Source organism: Microtus oregoni, unplaced genomic scaffold (assembly GCF_018167655.1).
Source record: "Microtus oregoni isolate MIOR12 unplaced genomic scaffold, Mior012 000000F_ref0000247, whole genome shotgun sequence".
Lineage (NCBI taxonomy): Eukaryota > Metazoa > Chordata > Mammalia > Rodentia > Cricetidae > Microtus > Microtus oregoni.
In genome coordinates this window covers 71,406,653-71,431,473 of record NW_024543059.1, presented here as the reverse complement: position 1 = coordinate 71,431,473, position 24,821 = coordinate 71,406,653, and the positions used below count along the sequence as shown (strand labels likewise).

The 24,821-nt window shown below is 42.9% G+C and overlaps 1 protein-coding gene across 4 annotated transcripts in view; it reads left to right on the top strand.

The window, feature by feature from the left end:
* Positions 1–24,821, top strand: part of Ppa2 (inorganic pyrophosphatase 2) — a 69,050-nt gene that overhangs the window by 5,541 nt on the left and 38,688 nt on the right. For 2 of the 4 annotated variants that reach the window (XM_041652194.1, XM_041652211.1), the window contains 5 exons: positions 5,827–5,891; positions 7,787–7,831; positions 11,757–11,810; positions 15,823–15,942; positions 22,345–22,431. In XM_041652194.1, coding sequence (XP_041508128.1) covers positions 5,827–5,891; positions 7,787–7,831; positions 11,757–11,810; positions 15,823–15,942; positions 22,345–22,431 — 371 coding nt within the window. The remainder of the gene's footprint in view (positions 1–5,826; positions 5,892–7,786; positions 7,832–11,756; positions 11,811–15,822; positions 15,943–22,344; positions 22,432–24,821) is intronic. The other 2 variants (XM_041652203.1, XM_041652219.1) reach the window with 1 other exon arrangement.

Genomic DNA, 24,821 nt, shown 5'->3' with positions numbered 1-24,821 from the left:
AGGGTGAGCTGAGGACAGGGACATGAGGAACATGTCGCTTTTTATCCAGATTATCACAATAGTTGACGGAGAGTTTGAAGGGATGGGTTACATAAGATGGGAATGCTAGCTCCTGTTACATTTGATACTGAAGTAATCCATTGTAATATCAAGACAGGATGGTCCTAGCCTGGACTTAGGCAGTACTGGGTGCAGATGCGCAGTTCAAGGGAGTTAGTTATGGTCTGCAAGTCGTCCCTCAGCGTTGTGACAGTGGAAACACTGCCCGCATTTGACACATAGACATAGGACAGTTTTGAACTTTGGTGGGCTTTCTTTGCCCCCATCATAATTAATGAGGACAATTGATTGATGAAATGCTTTTTAAGAATTGGTGCTGAACTTTGTAGAAGTAGACACGAAACTGAGTGATAGTGGACAAGCACATCTCGGACAGCCAGCTCCTCCCTGCCTTGTGGCCTTGCTTGGTGACTGAGTGAACGTTTGTGACTTCATTTCTGAACGTCACTTAACCCCTGTTACTTCCCTGTCTTCTTCCTCTTTCATAGCCCATGTATTTGACCATCCCTCCAGTTATATTTTTTTTAAATAAGCTGCGAAATAGTAGGTTTTCCTATGGCTTTTTTCACCGTTTAAGTTAGCCCTTCCCTCTGGAGCCCCTCCCTCCTTCATCCTCTCGACCCCCAGTATTCCACCTCACTGCTTTCATGTATTTACCTGTAATCTGTTATCCTACCGGAACATGCCTCCCCCAAAGGCCATGTTTGCTGACTTGCACCTGTGCTCCCCATTGAACACAGAGGTTAGAAGCCAGAATCCCCACTCGGGAGGGAAAATGCAGAGTTTGTGGTATTGGCCCTGACCTCACTAAGTGTAAAGCTTTTCCAGTCTCATTCATTTATATGCAAATTTCATTTTGAATATTTTAGACACTTCACAACTACGTAATATTCCATTGTGTATATGCACCATGTTTTTTTTTTCTCCATTCATCTGGTGATAGACAGCTCGTTTGATTCCATTTCCTAGTGGTCTTAATTTTTGTGCTGTCGAAATTGTCTTCAGCAAGTCCCCCACCCCACCCCCGTGCCTGTGAGTTGAAGTTCACCCCCGACTTCTTCCTGCAGCAGTTTCAGGTCTGAATGCCGAGGTCCCAGTCCCGTTTTGTGCATGATGAGAGATACGGATCTAATTCCATCTTTTTGTGTATTAAGTCCAGCTTTCCTAGCATCATTAGTTGAAGATCTCACATTTGCCCAATGTGTATTGTTGGCATCTTTTCAAGACTCAGGTAAATGTAGTTGTGTGTGCTTATATCTGAGTCCTTGATTCCATTCCCTTAATCCGCTTGTCTGTTTTGGGGTCAGTGCCATGCTGCTCTTAATTTGAAAATTTTTAAGAGCTAATAATTTTAGCAAAGTGGCTAGATACAAAATTAACACACAAAAATAAGTAGCCTTCTTATTTACCAATGACAAACATACCAAAAAGGGAAAACAACTAGAGAAACATTCTATTTGCAGTAGACACACACACACACACACACACACACACACACACACCTGGAAATTAACCTAACCAAGGAGACAAAAGGCCTCTGTAATGGATATTTTAGGACACTGAAGAAGGAATTGAGCCACAAGAAGATGGAAAGACAGCCTGTGCTCAAGGATTAGCAGAAAAAGAAACCGTTAAAATAAACACCCTACCAAAAGCAAACTACAGAGTCAGTGTCATTCCAGGCAGTATTCCAGTGTTATTCTCCACCCGACTTACAAAAAAAAATCCAAAAATTTATGGGGAGACTCAAAGACCCTGACTAATCGAAGCGATACTGAAGGAAACAGTATTGTGAGTGGGTGGCACCACACCTGATGTCACATTGTCCTGCAGAGTGATGAGGAAGACATTCTTTCTGTTACATTCCATGGAGTAATAGAATGATAAGACTGAATATTTGGAAACTTGGAGCTTTCAGATTGTCGTGGGTGTAGCCTTGCAGTCTCCCAGTAATGAGTCAGCTTGCTTACACAGGATATACAAGTGTAGCCTTGCCTGTCTGCTCCCTTTGATACTGCGGGTGGTTTTTGTTGGTGGTGGTAACTTGAAGTTACTTATTTTAGATTTTAAGGTTTTCTTAAAGAACAGGGGAAAACCCATACTTCCCGTAATTTGGACTCTTGTTGGCATGTGGTAGAAGGCGATTCACTTTAGGAAACAGCGTTGGATGTAATTCAAGTTACTTTTATTTATTCTAGGATTGAGTCATACAGATATTTGTTAATGTGATTTCTTTCTCATTTTCTTTCTTTTTTTTCATAAGTAGGGACGGAAATTACTGTATGTTTCTTATTACATCGTGTGAGTAGTGGGTGGTTACATGTTTGAGCTTGGGAAGACTTCCTACAAATAAGTTTCTGTAAACTTGAATCAATACATTTAATAATAGCTTCTAGGTAAACATTTAAAAGTTATATTTATTTGACATTCAGTCTTTAGAACCTTAAAACAGTTCAGTTTTTCTGAGTGCAGAGCTGTAAAATAGAAATCGTGCGATGTATGTGAAGAAGAGGGTATATTTTCATTGAAACTCATCTTTCAAGTTTTTTAATCTTATTAAAAGTAATGCAAAATTCATTTCTGTTTTATTTGTTATTAAGCTTCCAGTGAGAATCTCTGTAAATGGGTCAGTGATATTGTGTATGTTGGTGTTTGGTATGAATATAGCTATTTGGTATATAAATGTTATAATAAAGCATAATGTTATGATATATAATTATAAGGCATGCATAATATATTACATAATTCTATCACATGTTATAGAAATTGTGTTATATAATATCATAATGTTATCAGTATTCGGTAAGGGTCCCACAGTCTATTTGGTTTTCTCAATTGCAAGTACATTTTCAGCAACAGAGGCAGCAAAACCGTAGAAACTTCCAGAATAATAAGATGAATAATAGTTCTAGAGCCGTCGGAGGGGAACTTGTGAGGCTGGAAGGCCTGGCACACTGACAAGCCCGATGGGATTCATTTGTTTTGTCTAGGGCTGCAGCCTGCCCGGCACCAAGACCAAATGTGGTAGCTGCGGCCATAGATCTTGTCGGCTTCCTCATAAACACCATATTAAAGTCATAGCAAGAAAGAGCAGTTGGTAGACAACAGAGAAGCCTCCAGAGCTCTAGAGTGCACAGCGTTGTTTTTCCCAGAGACGTGTGTCTGTGATGAGGTAGCTTAAGTGAGTATGTCAGAGGGGTGGAGTTAGGAGGATGCTAAGCTGTTTTATAGAGCTTTGGGCTTTGTGGGCACACTGAGATAGATGGAGAGAGAGAGAGAGAGACAGAGAGAGAGAGAGAGAGAGAGAGAGAGAGAGAGAGAGAGAATGAGAATGAGACTCTCAAAACTGGTAACAGGTATTTTGATAACTTTCTTTATATTGTCCTTTGTATGACCCTAGTTCTTATTTCTGAACTGACCTTTGAAAGCCTCAGGAGTCAATGCTTAGCCCATGTCTCTACACTGTCTTTCTCCCCAGGAGTTGGTAAAGGACCAGAGGGAGCTATTTTAGGCCACGTAAACTACCCATCTCTGTCACAACTGCCCAGCGCTGCATTTTGGCACGCAGCCATCGGCAGCCAGTGTTAACAGACTATGCTATGGCTCTGGGTGGACCTACTATGTGCCTCAGTGTAGGGGTCATCTGTAAGTCCTAGGCTTGCACCCTTAGTCTCAAGTTTTGAAGACAGGATTCCCACGGCCACCTTCACACCCTATATTTCTCCTTTACATAGAGCATATTACATTGGCCACACATGAAATCTTGGTCACTTGCCTATGCTTAGCATGTTTATCTGTTTTGATCAAGTAAATGAAATTAGCATATTCATTGCCTCAAATATTTATTATTTGTTTGTAGCAAGAACACTGGAAGCCTCTTGTCTAGATGTCGGGAAGTATGTGCTCCATTTTCTTAGCTGTGGTCACTAGTGTTCTGTGGTGCCTGGTGTAACTGCAGTGATGTGTCTTTAGCTAACCTCTCCACTCTCCTTCCCCTATAACCTACATGTTCCTTCTCTTCCCTTTGTCCCACGTCTGGGCCAATCATATCATATCCACTTCGGACATATCGGCTCAGCTTTTGAAATGCACCTAGAATATTTTTTTCCTGATCACCTCCATCCTTGCCACGTCACCCATGCCACCATCCACTGCAGCTGGGCGGTTGCAGAAGCCTCCTGATTCCTTCCCTTTGGCCTGCTTTATGTACCAACGATACGTAGTCCCTTCTAAAAATCTCAGTTCAAGTAAAAGTGTTCTTGCTGTTTTACTCAAAAGGAATTGAGAAACTAAGCTAGGATGCACGGTTCTTTCTAAACAGATGCGAAAATTAGTGACCACAGCTATTGCCCCTCACTTCACTGCCAATTGTCCTTTTGCCTTCGATTGTTGCATCCCTGCCTGGCTGGCTTCCTTGGTGTTTCCCATCATCTCATCTGTGATGTTCTCTTCCTTGCTTCCTCCAGGCTGTTGCTGGTGCACTGCTTGTGTGAGAGACACCTACTGGCCGTCCAAAGTCACCAGCATCCTCTCTTTCCTTGCCCTGATGTGCTTTCTAGTGCTTGCCCTTCCTGCTATAGCTTATACATATTCATCACATCTGTCTCCCGCTAAAATATAATGTGCACAAGACCAGGAAATTAGAGTGTGTATTCCTGGCACATAGAATGGTGTTTGGAAAAGCACATGTGTTCTGTGAATAACTACCAAATGGATTAATGTAAGGAGACCTAGTAAACAGGAAAAGCAGAAATCAAAAACATGAGAATTTGACTATTTTAACATTAATGGGGTGGTGGGGAGATGGCTCATTGGTTAGAAACACTTGTTGCTCTTGCAGAGGACCCAGGTTTACTTCTCAGCACTCATTTGGTAGCTCACAAGTATCCATAACTCCAGTTCAGGGGATCTGACGCCCTCTGCTGGGCTCTGCAGGCACCAAGAACGCACATGGTATACATATATGCTGCACGGAAAACACCAGCGTCAGAAAAGCAAAAACAACACAACCCCCAGCAAACACTGAGTGTTCTCTTTCCCGTCCCGCTCTTGCGAGAGGTACCTTGGTGCCTGGGGCGCTTGGAAAGGGGGAGAAGTGGAATGGTAACGTGTTTTTTATTTGATAACTACTGAATGCCAGCTAGATGCTAGAAAGTATAACAAAACAGACAAAACCAAGAGCAGACAAAAACCCTTTCCCTCGGAATTTAGCCTGGTGCTGAGTGCTCCTGGCCTGGAGGGCAGAGGAGGGAGTTGCAGTTTAATATGATAGCATCATTGCTAAGTTGTACACCTCTGCTTTTAGTGAGCTCAACTCAGAACTTAGATATGTGTTGTTCAGTCAGCTGTTTTGTGATCATTTTATTCGTTATTTGAGCTGGCCCTTTCTTCCTATGGGTTGTAGGTGGAAGCTGTGGACTATACTGTTGGTTTTCTCCTAAGGAAATGACTATCAGTTTAGGCTAATTCACTTACCAATGAGTCTCTTTTCCACAGTCAGATGTCTCCTACTTGGAGTTTTATTTTCTACACCAGGTATTTGAAGCCAAGCACAATATTGAATTAAATGATTTCAGCAACTGAGTGTGGGTAATTGGCATTTATTTTTTTCTCTTCAGGCTAGACCAAGTTTTCAAAGTTGACTTAAAATTTTGAGGTGTAAAGTTAGCATTGCTAAAAGCATACAGGTTCCACAGTAGATCAGGACCTTACTGCTATACAGAGCAGGTGTGCACGGCTGTAATTCTGTTGCTTTTCCCTTTGCAGAGAGTGTAGCTGGTCACTACATTTCCGCTTTCCATGACATTCCTCTGAAGGTGGATTCTCCTAAGGTATCATTTTTACTTGTTTGGGGGTTGGAAAACTTCTTGTACATGAGAGGACGAAAATGATGCTCCACTTTTGGCCTGAAAATTCCCGTGGAGAAATGTCCTGAAAGTAGAGATGTGCTGGGCTGGCAGGAGGAGAAACCAAGGAGCTGGATCAGGGCTGTAAGCTTCTTTTGTGAATTAAACTTTGTGAGAAGCTAGGGAAAGGGGGCTATTTGCGGTCTATGAAGTTTAGACTTTGGTGGAAACGAAGATTCAAGAGTAGTGATGTGGGAAATTAACCTGCTTATTTTGAATCATAAAACAGTTAATGTTTGCGGGTGACTTCTGTGTGCTAGCCACTATGTGAGCATTTTATTTTCTTTATCCCATACTAAGTTGCCAGAAGTCGTCCAAGGGCCGTGAGGCAGCAGGCATTGCCTTGGTTTACACAGCAGTGCACTGCTGGCAGATGCCAGAGCCAAGTCTGGATCTGGCCTTCCTGACCACAGAGGTCCTACCCGTTACCACTCCATGAGACAGAACTGTAAATCTGGAAAAACCTCGTGTTTCATGAGCTTTTCTCTGGAAAACCACTTGACAGTCGGAAGGATGTTGGTGAAGTGGGGCTGTGAGAACCACTGCTGAAGGGGGAGATGAGGGGCCTGAAGTTTGGGAGCCTCTAGGCAATTGCTCACTGTTTGCCACGTGTTGTTGTAATTCTGATGGCGCCTACTGTTACTAACTTCCTTCTTGCCGAGGTCCCTTGGTCTCAAATGTCAACTGTTGTGAGATGGGCTTAAGTTTAGATCTAGTGTTCAGTCTGTTGCATCAGAAGTTCAGGGAGTTGTGAACTATCAAATTCCTCTCGCCTTCCCAACACCAAAAGTGTGCTTGCGTTTGTTTATCCATTTGATAAATATAAGCCTTGCACGCTTATTCTCTGCCACAGGCTGTTTGTGGCCCTGGGTGTGCAATGGTGAAGAAGCCAGATGTCGGTCCCACTCAGTGGGAGGACACAGACAGCCACAGCAGGAGTCAGTCAGATAGTGTTGCATACCGGAAAGGAGAATGTAGGAAGAGGAATGGCCGGATATGTAGTGTCTCATCTGGGGTTCGCCGTAGCAAATGTGTATCTCTCATAACAATACCACACATCTGTGGCTGTGATGTTCTGCCTATGGGATTTGAGGATGAGGCAGGACACAGTATAAGGCCAAAGGCCAGTGAGTTCCAGAAGGGCAAAGATGGAGACACACAGGTTTCCCTACTTTGGAGCCAATCATGGTTAGGATTTTTGCACCTTGTATCTTGGGATGTAGAGTTTTCAGAAGAAGAACAGTGTTTCAGGACAGCGTGACTTGGAATCATCATTGTCTCTTTATGTTGCTTCTTCCTTAGCAGTCATCTTGGTGTGTGCTGCATACACACAGTGAACGTTTGTTACTGGCATAGTCTTTTTTCCCACCACGCAGTCTTAGTGGGGGCCTAGTAATCACACCTTGATAGAATTCCCAGGCAGGAGGTACAGCCAAGCACTTTCACAGCTTGTTAGCCAAGCTCCCGGGAGTTTCATTCCGATAATGAAATGACTGTTGGAGGCGCAGTCACTGGAACACGTCAGGCTCCCCCTACACACTCGGCAGGGTCTGTGCTTGCATCAGGCAGACTTGGGAAGCGCCATGAAAGAGCTCTGGATTTTCGGATAAGTTATTGTTAAAACATTTTGGTCCTCTGTTCGTTCGAGGCTGGGCGTGGTGCTGAGGGACAGGGTTACTGGCAGGTTGTCTGCTCAGTCCGATTTCTGGACAGCAGAAAGTAGGACTTGTAGGCAGTACGCAGGTTTTTGTTGCTGGGCTCTGCACCCTGCATTCTTTTATGAGATGTTCCAATCATAATTACCATCTTTGCTCTTACAGGAAAATGGCACTCCCAGAAAGAAAGCACGAAATGATGAATATAAGGTATCTTTTGAAGTTTTCATTGCCAGAATCATTTTTAAAATTTTATTGTATGCATGTGTGTGTGTTTGTGTCTGTATGTGCACACGCATGCAGGTGGGTACGCGTAGGGGCCAGAGAGGATGCCAGATCCTGTTCAGATGGCACTTTCTGTGGCTGTGAGCCATCTGGCTTGGGTGCTCAGAACCCCACTTGGGTCCTCTGGGACAACAGCAAGACTTTTAACTACAGAGCTATTTTTCCAGTCTCTTGAGTCACTTTCAAACTGTCTGTCAATGACCTTGGTGATAGTTTGTATTTCTAAACTGCTTCTAATTCTCCCCCTGCAAGACTTCCATGTAGATCCTGCTGTTTTTCTCCTAGCATCTCTTTAAGGCATCTGGGGCAATAGCATCGTTTAATCCTTTTTATTGTGTTAAACTATTCGTAACATAAAATTTACTTTTTTATCCTTTTCTAACATGTATGTAAGTGTGCCCTTTCCCACTGAGCCATCTTTCCTGCCCCAGTTTGTTTGCTTTTTAGATCAAAACAGAGACTGTAGCTTCAGAGGCGCTTTATCCTTTTCTAACATGTATGTAAGTGTGCCCTTTCCCACTGAGCCATCTTTTAGAATCAAGGCACAGCAGTTGTTTGGAAGCAGAAGAACAAGTTCCAGTAGCTCTATTTTACCACTTAGGACCAAAGCATTTGATTGGCTCTTTGCTCATCTCTTGCTCCAGGTGACGGTTTCCTTGCTACCCTTGGCCTCTGTGGTCTTATTCCAGTAGCTGAGATTATTGTCCCCAGCCTTTGAGTCCACTTTCCTGCGTAGCTGGTAAATTCCTATAGCGATGGCCTGCCGTCCAGCTTGTTTTGCTAAAACAGCCGTCAGATGAACTGTCCACACTGGAACCCCTTGTAGTGCTTCTTGAAAATTTAGATTCTGGATCCTTCTCTGTCTCTACTGATCAGAGTCTCTGCTCGATGGGGGTTTGGTCAGTCTGTGTCTTAGCAAGCACACTTCCAGTGTGATGAAGAAGCCCTGCTCTCCACTGGAGGCAGCATGCGCGCATGCGCGGCTTTGTAGTTCCCAGAGATGTGGTATTTTAGTCTGAAACCCCCTTTCCAATGGAGAAAGATATATTCCAAGTTCTGAGTGTCATCTCAAAATTTAATGCTTGTAACAAAGATTATATGTTGGGGACTGATTTATATTTACCTATTATCTTATCCCCCCCACGGGGAAAAATAAAAAAGAAAAGGACAAAAAGATGGGTTAGATTTTCCTGCCACTTTTCTCATTTGAAATATATATCTTTGATTTTCCGATAAATGCTGGTAGGCAATTGTTGCTTTATTACTAAAGCTAATCTTAGGAAAATAAGACTGGTACTGGCTTTGATCAGCTCCAGCCAGAGCACACTGCAGCGGGAGAGAAGAAGGGCGAGGGAGCGTGAGCCCCTGGTCATCAAGTGCTAATGGTGACCGAGAGCGAGGCTTGCAAGCTAAGGTTTCAGGCCGGTTCCTCATCTTTTGCTCTCTGGGCCCCGTTCAGATCTGTGCAAGAGGCTTTGGCGGTGTCGCTGTGCAGCCGTTAACTAGCCTGGTCCCCTCTGTCATCAGCTTGTATTCGTCCATCTGTGTTTGTTCTCTTATAGCCAGGCTTGCAAAGATGAATGAATTGTGTATACATCAGCTATAGACTTAGGCTTTGCTCTTTCATGTTTAAACAGGTACACGGGTCTCTCATGAAGGAGCATAGGGGAGGAGACAGAGCAGCGGTGTGAGGTCGTCCTGCAGGTGTCAGGTGTCCTGCTCAGCTTTGTTTACCTCATGCTTACCTTTCAAAAAACCCTTGCCTTCTCTAGAAAATTCTAACAAAAAAGCTGTGGCTGCTAAGTGGCATTCTTTGAGTTAGTAGCACTGATGTTTCTCCAAGAAAGTCCCAGAATGTGGGCGAGCAATGCTCTAATATTATCCTGCTAGGACTTTATATTCAAATTCCTCAGAGAACTTTTAAAAGTTAGCAATTCCCTGGCTTCACCCCAGACCAGTCGAATTGAAAAGGTGGGCAGTGGGGCCCTAAGGAGTCTTTCATGGTTTTGTTTTTGTGGGTTTGTTTGTTAAAGCTCAGCCAGTGATTTATATATGTGTGTGGGGAGGTATATTAAACTTTTACTTTCCTAATATTCTGTAGTACAAGACTATCTTTTTGTTTGTATCCATTGTAGCTGGATACTTTTAAAAAACACACTCAAAATGAATGAGGACATGTATAATTCAAGCTCTAATTATTTTTACCCCTTTGTTAATTTTTGAGAGTATAGTTAACGTTTCTTACTCCCTTTTTCTTCCTCCAAACCCTCCCTTAATTTTATTCCACACTCCCACTTCAAAGTTTTGCCTCTTCTTTCATTAATTGCTATTGAATACATCTGTGTATATGTATATCCATGCATAATTCTAAATATAACCTGATCCGTCCATCTAAATATTACATGTGTGTTTGTGTTCAGGGCTTACCATTTGACATTGGACAACCAATTGGTGTGCTCTTCCCTGGGAAGGGACACCTGTCCTGTCCCCAGCTTTTCTTGTTTGCCTGTAGTTCTTTGTGTAGGGTTGAGGCTTTGTGGTACCCGCCCCCCCCCCCCCACCTCTTTGCTATATCCATTGGTGTAGCTCTTGTTCAGCTCACATTTGGGTGGTTATATTGGTGAGACTTTATATGTGTGTAGCTTCTAACATTACTAGGAGACAGCATCACATAGCAAGCTCCCCGATTCTCTGCTGCTTCCAGTCTTCCTGTTTGCTCATCTGTGGTTGTCCCCAAGCCTTCTGTGTGGGATGTGGGAGTATCTTGTGGATGGACACATTTACAATGCCCTTTTTTTTTATTATTATCAGATTCAGTAGATATACAGAGTATTGTCAGTTAACTACATGTGTGTCTAAATGACGGCTGGTCTGGGCCCTGGGCCCTGCTTTGACTGGTGGTGTTTTAAACCATTGTTTCCCCAGGAGCCATGACTCATTATTGATGTAAACATAGTATCCTTACCTTTTTGTAAGCCACCTTTAAACAGTAAGACTTTCTCTTTGTGAGGAAGGCTGTGGGAATTGTATTACCTACCGCTGACCTAGTTAAGCAGTGAAAAAAGAAGCCATGTTCCTTTGTAAAGTTAAGGAATCTGAAATCACTAGCCTCGTTTTAGAAAGGCATGTCTAACTCCTTGTATACTTTCTAACTGCCTATAGAGATATCTTTGATTTTTATGTTATGATCATAGCATGTATACAAATATTCTTTTAATCATTTTCAACATTTTGACTACTTAACTTTCTGTATGCATTCCTGTAAATCACATAACAATATTTTAACCACATTGCCATGAGTAGAGCTGAAGAGGTGGGTTGTACTATTTTAGCTGGACAATAACTATCAAAACTCATTTTCTGCCGGGTGTGGTGGTGTATGTCATTAATCCTCATACTTCGGTGACAGAGGCAGGTAGATCCCTGTCTATTTAAGGCCAGCCTGGATATCAAGTTCTAGGCTAGCCAGAGTTACATGGTAAGTCTCGGCCTCAAATCAGATAAATGAGAGAGAGCTTGTCTCCTGACTCCCAGTGTCGTCGCTGCTCTGAAAAGTGCTTCCAGATGTTCAGTGCCCTTCCGTGCTGTGCAGCGGTGGCCAGATGTGTGGCAGCTCTGAGGGTTAGGTGGTCTCTCTAACTGTAAGAAGGGGTTTCTAGCATGGGCGGATGGGTGGATGTAGAAGGCAGGCACTAAGCAGTTTTTCTGTGGGATGGAAGCTTGTGCTAGTCTCTCTTCAGAGGCTGTGCTGATTTCATTTAACATACAAGCATGCAGTCCCCAGTGCCACATGAAAATAAAATAAAAGGTGAAGAAATATGTTAATATTCTGTTTCTTTTTTTTCAACAGAATTTGTTTAATATGGTTGTGGAAATACCTCGGTGGACAAATGCCAAAATGGAGGTACAGATATATTCTATTAGCTCAAAATTGAAATGCTAACTTAATTATATGAAAGCATCTTTTCCACCTTGGTGTATTTGAAGGAGGGTTGAAAGACTTCTCTTTGTAGGAGATAATTTAAAATATTCTTGTGAACCCAGACAGACCTTAATTTTAAGAAGAAAATGGTTTGAACTGCAGATTCACTTTAAAGAGTGTTTCCCCGTTTTTTAGGCACGCATTCATATAATTTTCTTTGCCCTTCCTTGACACGATTGTGAACACTTTCAAGTCTCACTCAGACTGTGCTCTGTTTTGGGTTCACAGACACAAACGAAACACTTTGGCGCTGGTGGCAGTTTCAGTTTCTGGGGACTTAGTCCTTTAGAGTTTTATGTTGCCTGGGAACAGTGCCTTCTCCCGAGTTTGTGGATCTTATCTGAGAGCACCTACTTCTGCCCTTGTTAAGTCTTTTTAAAAACTTTATTTTAATCATTTCCCTGGAAGACAAAGCTGTCGAGAATCCCTCTTCATGTCCATGTTCGCTGTCTTCTCCCATCAGATGGGTCCTTTACAGTTTGGAGTAAATTCTCAAGTGGGTGCTTGGTTTCTTTACTTCACTGTTTAGTTTGTTTATTTTATATCAGATTGGTTTTTGTCCTTTTTCAATACTAATGTGAATATATGTTTGACAGAAAATTGCTCTAAAATGGAGTCACTTGACAAAGATCTGAGCCTGGTTTTTAAAAAAATTACTGTAAATGAGCAATATATATTTGCAGAGTACAAAAGTGATTTATGAATATAACATAAAAATTAAGTTAAGTGAACATATAATCTGAAGTCTCTGGTGAGGCCATATGAAATTTTTACTTCCTTTGCAGTTCTGAAATGTATAATACACTAGTAAATGTGTTCACCACCTTGCACAGCAGGTCTCAAAATGAAACACAACAAACTATTGTTTAAAACTTGTATACTCGTTGATTTACATTATTATTTTGTTCTGTGTTTAAAATTTATTTTAATTCTATTTAATTTTTTTTTTTTTCGAGACAGGGTTTCTCCGTAGCTTTTGGTTCCTGTCCTGGAACTAGCTCTTGTAGACCAGGCTGGCCTCGAACTCACAGAGATCCGCCTGCCTCTGCCTCCCGAGTGCTGGGATTAAAGGCGTGCGCCACCACCGCCCGGCCTAATTATTAACTATAACATAAAAACATAATCATGATGCCATGTTATGCTTAAGTAGATAGATATATGTTTGAATCATGTTAAACTCATCTGTATGTAAAAATGCATCATTTCCACAGTGGCCACTCTCCAGGTCCCTTTTACCTTTTGAAACACACGGTGTTGTTGGCAGTTGTCCCCACACTGCAGATGGCACCAGAGCCTCTCGCTCCTCTACCCACAGGCCAAGCTTCTCCATCCTTTCTCGCCTCCTGCTCTCTTGCGCCTTTGGTGGCCACTTTTTGGCTCTCCAGCTCTCAGAGATCAACTGCGCAGCCTGTTTTCTTTGTCCACTCGTCAGTTTGTGAGGCCTGTGTCCATCCCTTGCTGTTGTGAACAGCGAGGTGCCGAGTTAGCCTACTAACGTCCTCTCCTTTGGCTGTGTATTTGGAATGCTTGCTTGGTCAGTTCTGTTTTCAGTTTCCCAGAGAACTTTGATGCTGTTTTCCAAGATGGCTGTCCTAATTTCTATTCCCTCAGCTGTGTGCAAGACTAGACTTCCTCAACAGTGTACAAAGCTTTCCTCTGTCAACAGTTACAAGGCTTTCCTTCTCCGTTTCTCTACTAGCACGTGGTATCTGTAGTCTTTCTGGCAATAGTCTCTCTTACTAGAGTGAGGTGAACCCCCACTGTGGTATTTTGTTGTTGTTATTAAGCATTTGTGTGTGTGTAAATGGTTAGACAACCTTTGGGAGTTGGTTCTTCCCCTGCACGGTGTGATGTACCTGGTACCCAAACTTAGGCTTCAGCATCACATGCCTTCACTGTCCGACCCGTCTTACTGACCTCCTCATTATTGTTTTGACTAGAATATTCCTGATAGTTATGCTGACTGTGTTTCTTTTTCTTATTCTCATTGATCATTTGTGTATCTTCTTGATAAATACATCTACGGCCCAATTAATTGTAGTTTTTGTTTTTCTGTTTAGCTATTATATTTAGTTTTTTATATATTTTGACTTTTAAACCCTTGTCAGATACACGATTTGAAACACATTTTCTCCCACAATGTATATCGTGTCTTTATTCTGTTGTTTCCCTTGCTCTGCAGAAATCATTTAATTTGTCTCCTTTTGCTTATATTGCCTGTGGTTTTGTGGTCAGATCCCAACAGTTGTCCAGTTTGTCCTTTTTCTCCTGTTTTTTTGGTAGCGGTTTTGCGGCTTGTGCCTCATATCTCAGGAGTCCATTTTCCTGTGGTTTCCCCACACATATGCTTGTTCTGTTTGCCCAGGGCAGTTTCTTAAGGAGAGTGCTCTTTTCCTGTTGTGTGTGACCGGGCCCTCTGCTGAAAATCGCTTGGACTCAGTCCCTCCTGTCTGTGTGTCTGAGCTTGGCTTTTGCAGATTCCATCTGACTGTGTTACTGTGGCTTTGTAGTGTGGTTGGGAATCAATAGTGTGCTGCTTTTTCTTTTTGTTCATATTTGCAATAGCTGTTTATGATTTGTGTGTGTGTGTGTTTCCATGGAAACCTCAAGGTTTGCTGTTCCTATTTCTGTTCTTTTTAAATGACTTTGGGCCTTCACTGTGCATGGCAGTGACCCAGAATCATGCTCCTTCAAGCCAGTGCTGGATGTCTTTCCCTTTATTTGTGTCTCCTTTGATTTTTTTCCATCATCAACTTACAGTTTTCAGTAGAAACAAATCTTTTTCTTCCTCCATTAAGTTTATTCCCAAGTGCTCTGAGTTATATTGTTTTATTGTAAATAGAATAGTCTCTATTTCTGCTGTGAACAGTTCATTGGTGGTATACAGAAATGCTGTGGGGTTTCTGTATTAGTTTTATATCCTGCAAATTTACTATATTCATTTAGTAATATCTCTCTCTCTCTATCTCTCTCTTTGTGTGTGTGTGTGTGTGTGTGTGTGTATGTAAAACCTTCAGTGCTTTCTACATACATATTTGTATTATTTATATTGCCATTAAGCACTGACGATTTTTGTCCTTCTTTTCCTCTTTGGATGTCCTTTTTTGTCCCCCTTGCCTAACTATTCTGGCAAGGACCTCCAACATCATGCTGAATCAAAGTGGCAAGACCACAATCCTTGACTCATGTCATGTCTATCCGAAAAGCTTTCCATCTTGTTTGCATGCATGCCTGTGAGGGTGTGTGCACACGTGCATTCCTGTGTGTGTCTGTGTGTGTGTCCGTGTGTCCATGTCCTTGGGTGTCAGAGTGCAGGAGCTACAGAGGACAGAGAGGGTGTTGGGTGTACCACTCTATCATTTCCCACGTGTGCCCTGAGGTGGTGTCTCCTTTACACTGGGAGTCAGCAAACCCCAGTGGTCTTCCTGTCTTCACTGTACACAGAGCTGAATTCTCAGTGTTTTTACAGAACTGACTTATTGCATGGCTTGGTATCTTAACTCTGGTTCATAGAATTGGAGAGCAAGCTCCCTTAACCTGGAGGCCATCTTTCTAGATGTTCACCATCTAGGTAAACACCTTTGAGTTAACTACAATGTCATAAGACTATTGACAGTAAAAGCCCCAAGATTAGCAGCAATGCCAGCAATAATATTAACTTTTACCCTCCTGTCTTTCCATTCATCTTACTGTTTTTGTTAGAAACAATGTAGTGTGCAAATAATTTGAGCCTAAATATGTAATCAGGTATCTTCTTCCCAGACATGATACTTGGTAATTGGTAATAAGAATTGACTTAATTCACGTTAAAGCCTTTGATCATTAAGTTGGGATGTGAATGTTTGGTTGTGCTATGGTAGATGTAAAATCTGTTCATTGTACACAGGGCTAATCATTTCGCCCCCCTCCCTGCCTTCCCTTGTGATCTGCCTAGATTTCCACCGAGGAGCCAATGAATCCCATTAAGCAAGATGTAAAGAGCGGAAAGCTACGCTTTATACCAAATATCTTCCCTCACAAGGGCTATATATGGAATTACGGGGCCTTCCCTCAGGTAACATTCCTGTTACAATGCTCGGCGTTTATGTCTTCTAAAGACATCACATGGTAAAGCCTGTGAACTCCCCGGATTTAAAGTAGTTCCTAGAACATACCAGTTTCGAGATTTGTGAATTTAAATCCTTTAATGTGGCATTCGATTGTTTCAGTAAACTTTACTTCAAACCATGTATGTAGTCTTTACTCAGGTTCTTAGAGCCGGGGATGTAGAAGGTTGACAGTTGACCTTCGAGTGCATCTCTCTTGTGGGCTGAGCCGTTGTCTGAAAAACCCTCAGCAAATCTTTATCTCACCAACCCTTTCATATGCTTTTATATATGTTTCTATATGACAGGATGTGTTTTATTTTTAATAAATCTAACAGGTAAGTTGAATTACATTGCTTACAGAACTCAATGTTAGAAGTCTAGGATTGTGAAGGGAAAAACAAGGAGGTCAAGGCCTGTGTGATGCCAAGACCTCATTCCTGATGCAGAACCACGCTGCCATCTTTGTCTTTACCTCTCAGTTCCCTCATGCTCTCCCTGGTTGTTTAGTGAGTAAAACTCAGTATGTCTGACCCAAAGTCTGGGTTTTGGAGTCCTAGAGAAGCATTTTTTTTCTTTATGATCATAAACCCCATTTAGTCATCAGCTGTGTGGAAATTTAATTGTTGTAATTTTATGTATTAATTTTTAATTATATGAAAATTTACATGAAGGACTGTGTAGGAAAAGGACAGCTGAGAAACACAGATGTTCAGTTAGATAAACCCTCCCATGAGAAGAAAGGAAAGTTGTTCTTTTGGGAGCCAGTTTCCCTTTGAGATCACTAGACCGCCCACTGGGGTCACTCTTAGTTAAAGCTGGCCCTCTTGAAATGACAGTTAGAAACCAGAGTGTATGTTCACACCGTCCCGGCAGTTGTCTTAACTTCTTAGATTCCTACTCAGATGATTCTGTTGGGCTTAACAGGAAAGGTTAGAAACAGTTTTGTCGCATTTAGGGGATTGTGGGGAGGATGATGTGTGAAAGGAGGCCAGAGAAGCCACCAATCAGCGGCAGAAACAGAGGCGGGCTGAGTTGAGCACTTGGGAGTAGACTACTCTTCATTTCTTCAGCCACTTCTTAGGGGTGACGTGCTAGGACTCACAGGTGTGAAAAGAGGAGAAGTAGGCGTGAGGTGGCCCAGCAGAGTGATGGGTGACTGAGTGGGTGGCCTTGAGAGCCTGGCTGTCACACCAGCAGTGTGACCTTGACCAGGATCCTTTGTGTGTCTGTTGATTCTATTTATTTTATTAAAAATAATAATAAAGCAAAGCTGGGCATGGTAGCCCATACCTGAAATCTCAGCATTTCGGAGGCTGAGGCAAGAGGATTATTGCCAGTTTGAGCTGGCCCAGGTTATATATAGTAAGGCCCGTCTCAAACTTACACCCCCACCCACCCCCGCTAAAATTAGCAAATGAACCAAACAGAGATCTGCTAATGAGAAGGGAAGGGGTGTGAGATGATGACAGAAAATGAAAGAACCTCTGTGGTTTTCTGTGTAAGAACAGGTGCATTTTTGTGCCGCTCTGGCTGTGTGTGAGGGCAGTATCTCTCTCTTGTCCATGCTACCTCGTGACAGACAGCGGCTCGTTCTCCCACTCTCCTGCCTTCAGGGCTGGCTCATCCACACCCCTGCTCACAGAGACAGCTCTACTGTTTTGCCCAGGTGAGGTGTAGGGTCCGCTCTCCTGAGTGTGGCGCAGCTGGTGAAGGGAAACAGCCAGTGAGGGGCAGAGCCAACTCTGCAGCCCCATCCTCGCCGTCTTCAGTGGTAACAGGAGCCATGGACACCAACCCGGACTGCAACTGCAGTAGGGTCTTGGCCCTTGGCAGCAACCCAGGACCTGACGACACCATACTGTGGCTGCAGGTTCAGCCTGCTTTTTTATAGAACCCAGGCCTGCCAGCCCAGGGATAGCACAACTCACCGTGGGCTGGGTCCACCAACGTCCATTCATCAGTGATTGAGAAAATGCCTGACAGCTGCATCTCATGGAAGCATTTCCTCAACCGAGGCTCCTTCCTCTCAGCCAATCCAGCACAGATGAACATGAAGTTTATTTGGTCACCAATGTTTTATCTTGGTCAAGCAGGAAATTTGTTGAGAACAGTTAGTTACCAAGCCAACTGCTTGATAGGACAATTAAGCAGCAGAATGCTAAGTAGAAATGATATTGATGAGCCTGTGACTCGTTGATGAGTCATCAGTATGACATCATCATCTCAGGCCTTTAGCGTCTGTGTTCTCACACACAGGGCTTTCCTGTGACTTTGACTCTGATTTGAAGGACGATCATCTTTCCACTTACATTTAAGTTTGCCCACGTTTAACGGGGTCATTCCAGCAATCCCTTTCTCTGAGAGCACATTTAGAACACTTGCCTAAATAATATCAAGGAATTAGTCTCACTTTACAATTCAGCCTTCAGTCTGAACATAATATTGGCATGTTTATTATTTTAAACTTCATTACAAATTTGAGTCATTGGCCACAAGCATTAGATGGTGTTAGTTGTTAGGTTTAGAGCCGAAGAGGCCTGTTTGTTCATCTGTATGGTCTTGGCTCCTGCCTGGAAAGGCTACTGTAAGAAAGGAGGTGGTCTACGGGAGGCTCTCTAGTTAGTTCTCAGTACTGTTAGCTCATCAGTGCGTTCTTGCCACTGATGTAGCTGCTGAGGACAAAGGCGGCAGACTGTCAGGCAGTTTGATCTGTTTTGATGCAGGTTGGGATGTGGAACTAAGAACCTTAGATGATCAGGAAGAACTTGTCAACACCCGCCCATGGGGACAGCTGTTTTTTCTCATTTTCAGTGATTTTCTAGGAGACCCAAGGACCAGAGTGTGGCGATTACAAGCATATTGGTTGATATAGATTGTAAAGTAATGATCTCCAATTCTTGTACAAAGATAGGATTTGTTTTAGGCCATATCAATATTTATTCTGAATTCATATTTGTAGGTTTATAATCATTTCTTGCTAGGTTGTTTGTAGGTCTTGGTTATTCTTTTCTTGGTTCCATACTAAGACTTTGTATCTTTAGATTATCTACTGGTTCGGGCAGTGGTTCTCACAGGGGTCACCTAAGGCCATCACAAAACATAGACGTTAACATTATGATTCATAACAATAGCAATATTAAGTTATGGAGTAGCAACAGAACTAATTTTATGATTGGGGATCCCCACAGCATGAGGAATTGCATTAAAGGGTCGCAGCATTAGGAAGGTTGAGAACCATTGTACTAGAGGGATATTTATGAGTCAGATTGTGAGTTATATACCCATCCTGCTTTATTAAATATTCTTCAATTAGTCATATTAGAAGTTATTACAATTTACACTCTTACAAGCATCATATAGGGTTCCAGGTGGCCTGTAGCCTGTCTAGTATTCTGAGTTATCAGATCTGTAAATTCTTAGAGAAATTGTGTTGGAATGTACTTTTAATTTGTGGTTCTCACATCATTAGCTTTTCTTAAATGTATAAATCATCTGTATCTATTTTTTTCTCCTCAAATTACCTGTTTGTGTATTTAGCCCATTTGTCCCGTTTGCCTTTTTTCTTAGTTGAGTTTGAATGTTCTCTTCTTGATCCTTTTTCACCCGTCTGAGCTTTTTCTTTTCTCTGTCCTGTTATTCACCTAAATTTCCACTAGAGGGCATTCTCAAATTTTTACATAGTTGAAGGTTTCCTCGCCTGTTGAAATTACACTGTATTTTCTAGTTAAAAGTGACATTACTTAATTCAAGGTAAAAACCTTGGAATACAACTGAAGCTTGAAGAGGTGAAATGCTAAAGGCAGAAATAGGGAAGGAACCAGTCCGTGTTTTGTTTTGTTTTGTTTTTTTCTGATATAGAACATCATACAGAAGAAGAAATGGCCTGAAAAGTCACAGTATTGAACAGCTTAAGAATATTTCATTATATTTTTAATTCCTCAGCATTAGAAATTAAATTTCTAGATGACATTGGAAGTGAGGGTGAATTCAGTCAGAAAGATTCACCAAAGGGCTGGCGAGATGGCCCAGTGATTAGGAGCACTATTGCTCTTGCAGAGGATCCAGGTTCACTTCCCAGTGTCCACACAGTGGTTCCTAGTCATCCATAACTCTAGTTCTAAGGGATCCAGTGCCCTCTTCTGGCTGCCACAGCCACCAGGTACAAATATGGTGCACATATGTGTGCATGAGAACCTTCATACACATTAACAAATAAGTCTAAAAAATAGGAAAATATTCTCCAGAGCCATATCGCGTGCATGTTATGAGAAGACGCTTTTGCCTCAGTATAAGGGACAAGGGCTGTAGAGATGGCTCGGCTGATACAGGCTCAGCCTACAAACAAGATGGCAATATAAGGAAAGAGTTTCTTAAAATTAATGTTGCTTAGTATGGGCTAAGTTATCCCATGAGTACGAGCTTCCTAGTCACTGGTAGTATGCATGGAGAATGTGAATAAACACTAGACATCGGGACTAGGGCTGGGATGTATCCAAGCATTATCTTATTTGTGGCGTTCCTTATACAGTTGAAGGAACTGAGGTCTGGATGCTCAGTCAAAGTTGTTGTGGCTGAGGCAGGACTGGTATGTCGCTGTCTTCTTTTGGCCAGTGTGACTTCTGGTTCAACTGCATGGAAGTGGGACTCATGCCTTAGGGAAGAGAAAACTCAGGGGTACTTCCAACTTTATGGTCAGGATCGTGGGTTTTAGTGTGATCCCATGTTGGTTCCCCCACACATTGAGACAAATGTTCCTCCATTTATTAGCAGCTCTCTCTTGGTTGGGAGCCTGCCTTATTCATATTGCTCCTGGCCCACAGTGGACATTCTGTATCCAGCCTTGTGAGTGGATGCCAGTGTCTGGTAGTCAGTATAGGAGAGGAGCAGCATTGCTGGGGGGACCCGGGGAGAACGGAGATGCTGCAGGATTGCACGAATGTGCAATGTGCAGAAATGCACAGCCATTCTGAGAGTAAGGAGCAGCAGAGGGGAACTAGGAGACAGAATCCGCTGTGGCCGCTGAAATGCGAGCATCTTAAGTTCTGGCTCACATTATGGAGTCTAACCCTGGCTCTGCTACCCAGAAACTGGGTGAGCTTTGACACTGTAGACCTTTTCAGTTGATTTGTACTATCAGGTGAATAATGATGTACTCCTTACAAGCTCTGTGTGAGTGTGCATGTGCGTGTGTGCACATGTGTGTGTGAGCATGTGTGTGTGTGTTAGAAAGTATCTGTCACCTATGGCCAGTGTATAATAAGGTTAACAATTGTAATGGTTTTTATTCTTGTTTTTTAGTAGTTTTAGTATTGGGCAAACTTGCTGGACCAGATTTTTTGTTGTTGTTTTTTGCTTATTTTAAAATAAGGATGGATCAATAGATGTATTATAATTAAGACTAGAAGTCTTAAGTTTTTCTGGGGTTGCCTGTAAATAAGTATGCATTTTTAGTTACCTACACAAAATAGAGAAAGTAAACTCGGATAATGTAAATTCCAGGATAATAGCGGTGGCTGAATCTTGAGTTGGCAGTTTCTCATCCCTTCTAATGTCAGTTTAAGACAAATCATTGTAGTCAGTTTCTATAATTTGATTCAGAGTCAAGCAGTTAAGAAGCTCCTAGAGGGAGACAATGCCTTGGAGAGATTTTTAAATTGATGGCAAATTCCAATTACATTATTCATTGCCAAAACTGTAACATATATTTTGTAGTCAGTGGGTTATCATCTTTCCAGTAGAAGGAAGGGTTGAATTATTTGTGTGATTTTTGTCAGGATCCTGAAATTTAGTGACAAAGGTAGAGAAGTTTTTTAAGGGCAGGAAATGAGACCAAAAATGGGGTTTTCTTCATTGGAGTAAATCATACCTTGTCCTTTGTTTCTTGGGGGAGAGCTCTTTCTAGCCGTGGAGACATTTAACCAATAGGAAGTTCATTTCAGACAGGAAAAGCTAGGCCTAGAGGCTGCCACCGTGTCAGATGGAGCAGCGAGTGACTGGAGCCACAGACGAGACAGTTGGTAGTGAGAGAAACAGTGAAACTCTGAGATTTGTGAATGTGAATTCAGCCGCTGACTAAGCTTGGAGGATGAATATTCTGGAAATACCGCCCACTTTCAGATGTGAGGACAGACAAATTAGACAGAAGGAGGAAGCGCTGCAAATCTCTCTTAATTATTACGGTGCTTGTGGGCGTGCAGTGTGCTGCTGTGTTAGCCCAGAGCCTGCGTGACTTTAGGTAATTTTTCCTTTGAATCGTGGCTAGCTATAAAACTTCATGATCACGGGGAAAGATTAGCATGTACCGCAGAGAGTGCTAACCTACATTTCTGCCTCAGTTTTTGATTTTGTTTTTTGTTTTGTTTCTTTAGACCTGGGAAGATCCATATCAGAAGGATAAGGATACAAACTGTACTGGAGATAACGACCCCGTGGACGTTTGTGAAATAGGCTCCAAGGTTTGTTCTGTAGACTGCGCTCATCCTCACCGTATTCTGGTTCATTCACGTCTGACATGAATCTCATTTTGGCCTCCAGTTCTTTGACTCTTCAGAGTCAGAGCATATCCATCCCTCTAATATTCAGACTTTTCAGAGATCTTTACTTTATCCTAAGTCTGGGCTTGAGGAACCATGGCAGGTGGAGTCCAGCCACCGCCTGGTTCTGATTTTCATACACAGTAAGTACAGCTGCACTCGTGTGTGCCTTGTGGAAAGCTGCTTTTACCTCACAGAAGCAGAGCTGAGGACTTGTAACAGGGACCGCAAGGCCTAAAATATTTGCCACCTGACCCTCTATTGGAGGTTTGCCAAGCCCAGTCTTTAGGTTCCTTGCCATCATCTAGACAAAAACTTGAGTACTGATGGGAACCACCTGCCGGGGCTGGAGGAGTGGCATCGGTGGTAAAATACACGGCCTAGAGAGTGTGATAATCTGAGTTTGGATCCCCAGAACCCGGGGAAGGGAGGCCTAGCACAGTGACACACACCTGTAATGCCAGTTCTGGGTAGGCAAAGACAAGCAGATGCCTGGACCTTGCTGGCTAGCTAGCTGGGCATGTTCGGTGAAGTTCAGGCAGCTGGAAGACCCTGTCCCAAATAAGAAGAGCTTATCCTCTGACCACACACACGGATGCCTGCCCTCACACGTGTGTATACAGGTGTGCACACACTTGAAATCATGAGACAGAAAACCCTCCTCCTTTTTCTTCTCCTATCTGCTTCCGGGCTGCCAAGTCCTGTGGAGGGAGATAAAGTTCTCCAGCCTGCGGGCTGGTACTGCTCAGTAACTCTCCCGTCTGTTCTGTTCCTGTTTTTACTACACTCCTTACTAGCTTGTTGTTCCCTGCTGTTCCTATCTAGAGCTATTTATTTTCCCAGAAAAGCTTCCAAGTCTCTGAGGTAAATCTCTCGTAGACCTCAGCAGGGGCGAGCTCCCTCTTCATTGCCCCAGAACTGTGTAAGGGGTCTGTGCCACCCCCCACAACTGCTCTAGAGGCCACACTTCCTACCTGTGAGGGACATTTTCTTTGCCTTACTCTTTAGTCATTCTGTTATTGTTGACGTCTTACCGCAGGCACCCTCTCCGACCCTCTGCACACAGTACCCATCTCCATCCCCTGCTCCCATCCTCGTCACTCCATCCTGAGGTTGCTTCTTCCCCTCCACCATCATTGCAGTCAACCCGCCATCATGGGGTTTCTGAGGCTGCAGCAGAGGCCTTTGCGTTCCCTTCGGCACCTGTCCTTTCCTCTTCCTCATTTGAGGCACAGTTAATTAATTATATCACACTAGTCGGCTTTCCCGCCCAGCAGTCTGGCTCCCTCCCCATGGTTTCATTTGTTAGTGCTTTTCCTCCTGCCTGCTGCTTAGTCCCAGGGAGCAGGAGGATGAGCCCTTGTCAGTTCCTGTGCTCCTGTGCTCTCCTGCCCAGTGAGCGGTCCCAGGGGTCTCAGGTTTTCTTCTTATAATTGACAACATCAGCTCACGCCCTTGCATTCAGCTCCTATATCTGTACTCAGAGATCTCTCGGGCCTCTCAAGTTTGTGTCCCAAGCTATATTCACTTTTTCCTTTTTGCTAATTCTCAGCTCTCAGTATTTTCCGGGCGGGGTGGGAGGGGGTTATGGGAGAGGAGAGCAACACAGGTCCATACTCCGCCACCGGGAACAGAGGGGTCACCTCGACTGCTAGCTTCTCGTCACCTGTTAATGATGCAATATTGATTTTGTGTCCAAAAGTGCTTTCAAAACTAATTTATTTTCCCTTCTTGCTGCCAGTAGCTTCATCTAGTTCACCGTTAATGTCTCGCTTGACGTATCCCTCCCACTAACCAGTCTCCTCGCTGAGTTGTCATCCCTGCCAACTCTGTAGCCACGCTCCCTTTGGGACCTGACTCCCGCCTCCTCTCCTGGCCAGTCCTGTGTTCCTCTGACGTAGTTGAAATCAGACCTTAGAAACTTACATTAGCATCTTCAGGTAATAGTTATCTCTATTTATTTTTTATATCTATGGTTTTCTCTTCTCGTTTTTAATGTTCATCATCATTCTGATTCCCCCTCTTCATCCCCTCTTAATATTTCCTGTGATTTGTTATATTTTCCCTTCCTGAATTTTTACTTTCTTTCCCCTTTCTGTCTTCAGCATTCTCCCCTCCCCCCACAGTGTCATTTCTCTCTCTCCCCCTCTTGTCCTTTTGCCCCTCATCCTTCCTCGTTTTGGGAGGCAATGAATCCTTACTCTTACTCACAATTCTGATTTTTTTACTCAGATTTGTTAGAATTCATGTGTATGATGTTGTTATACATGTCTTCAACAGAAATATGAACAAATTATAACTTTTTTTAAATT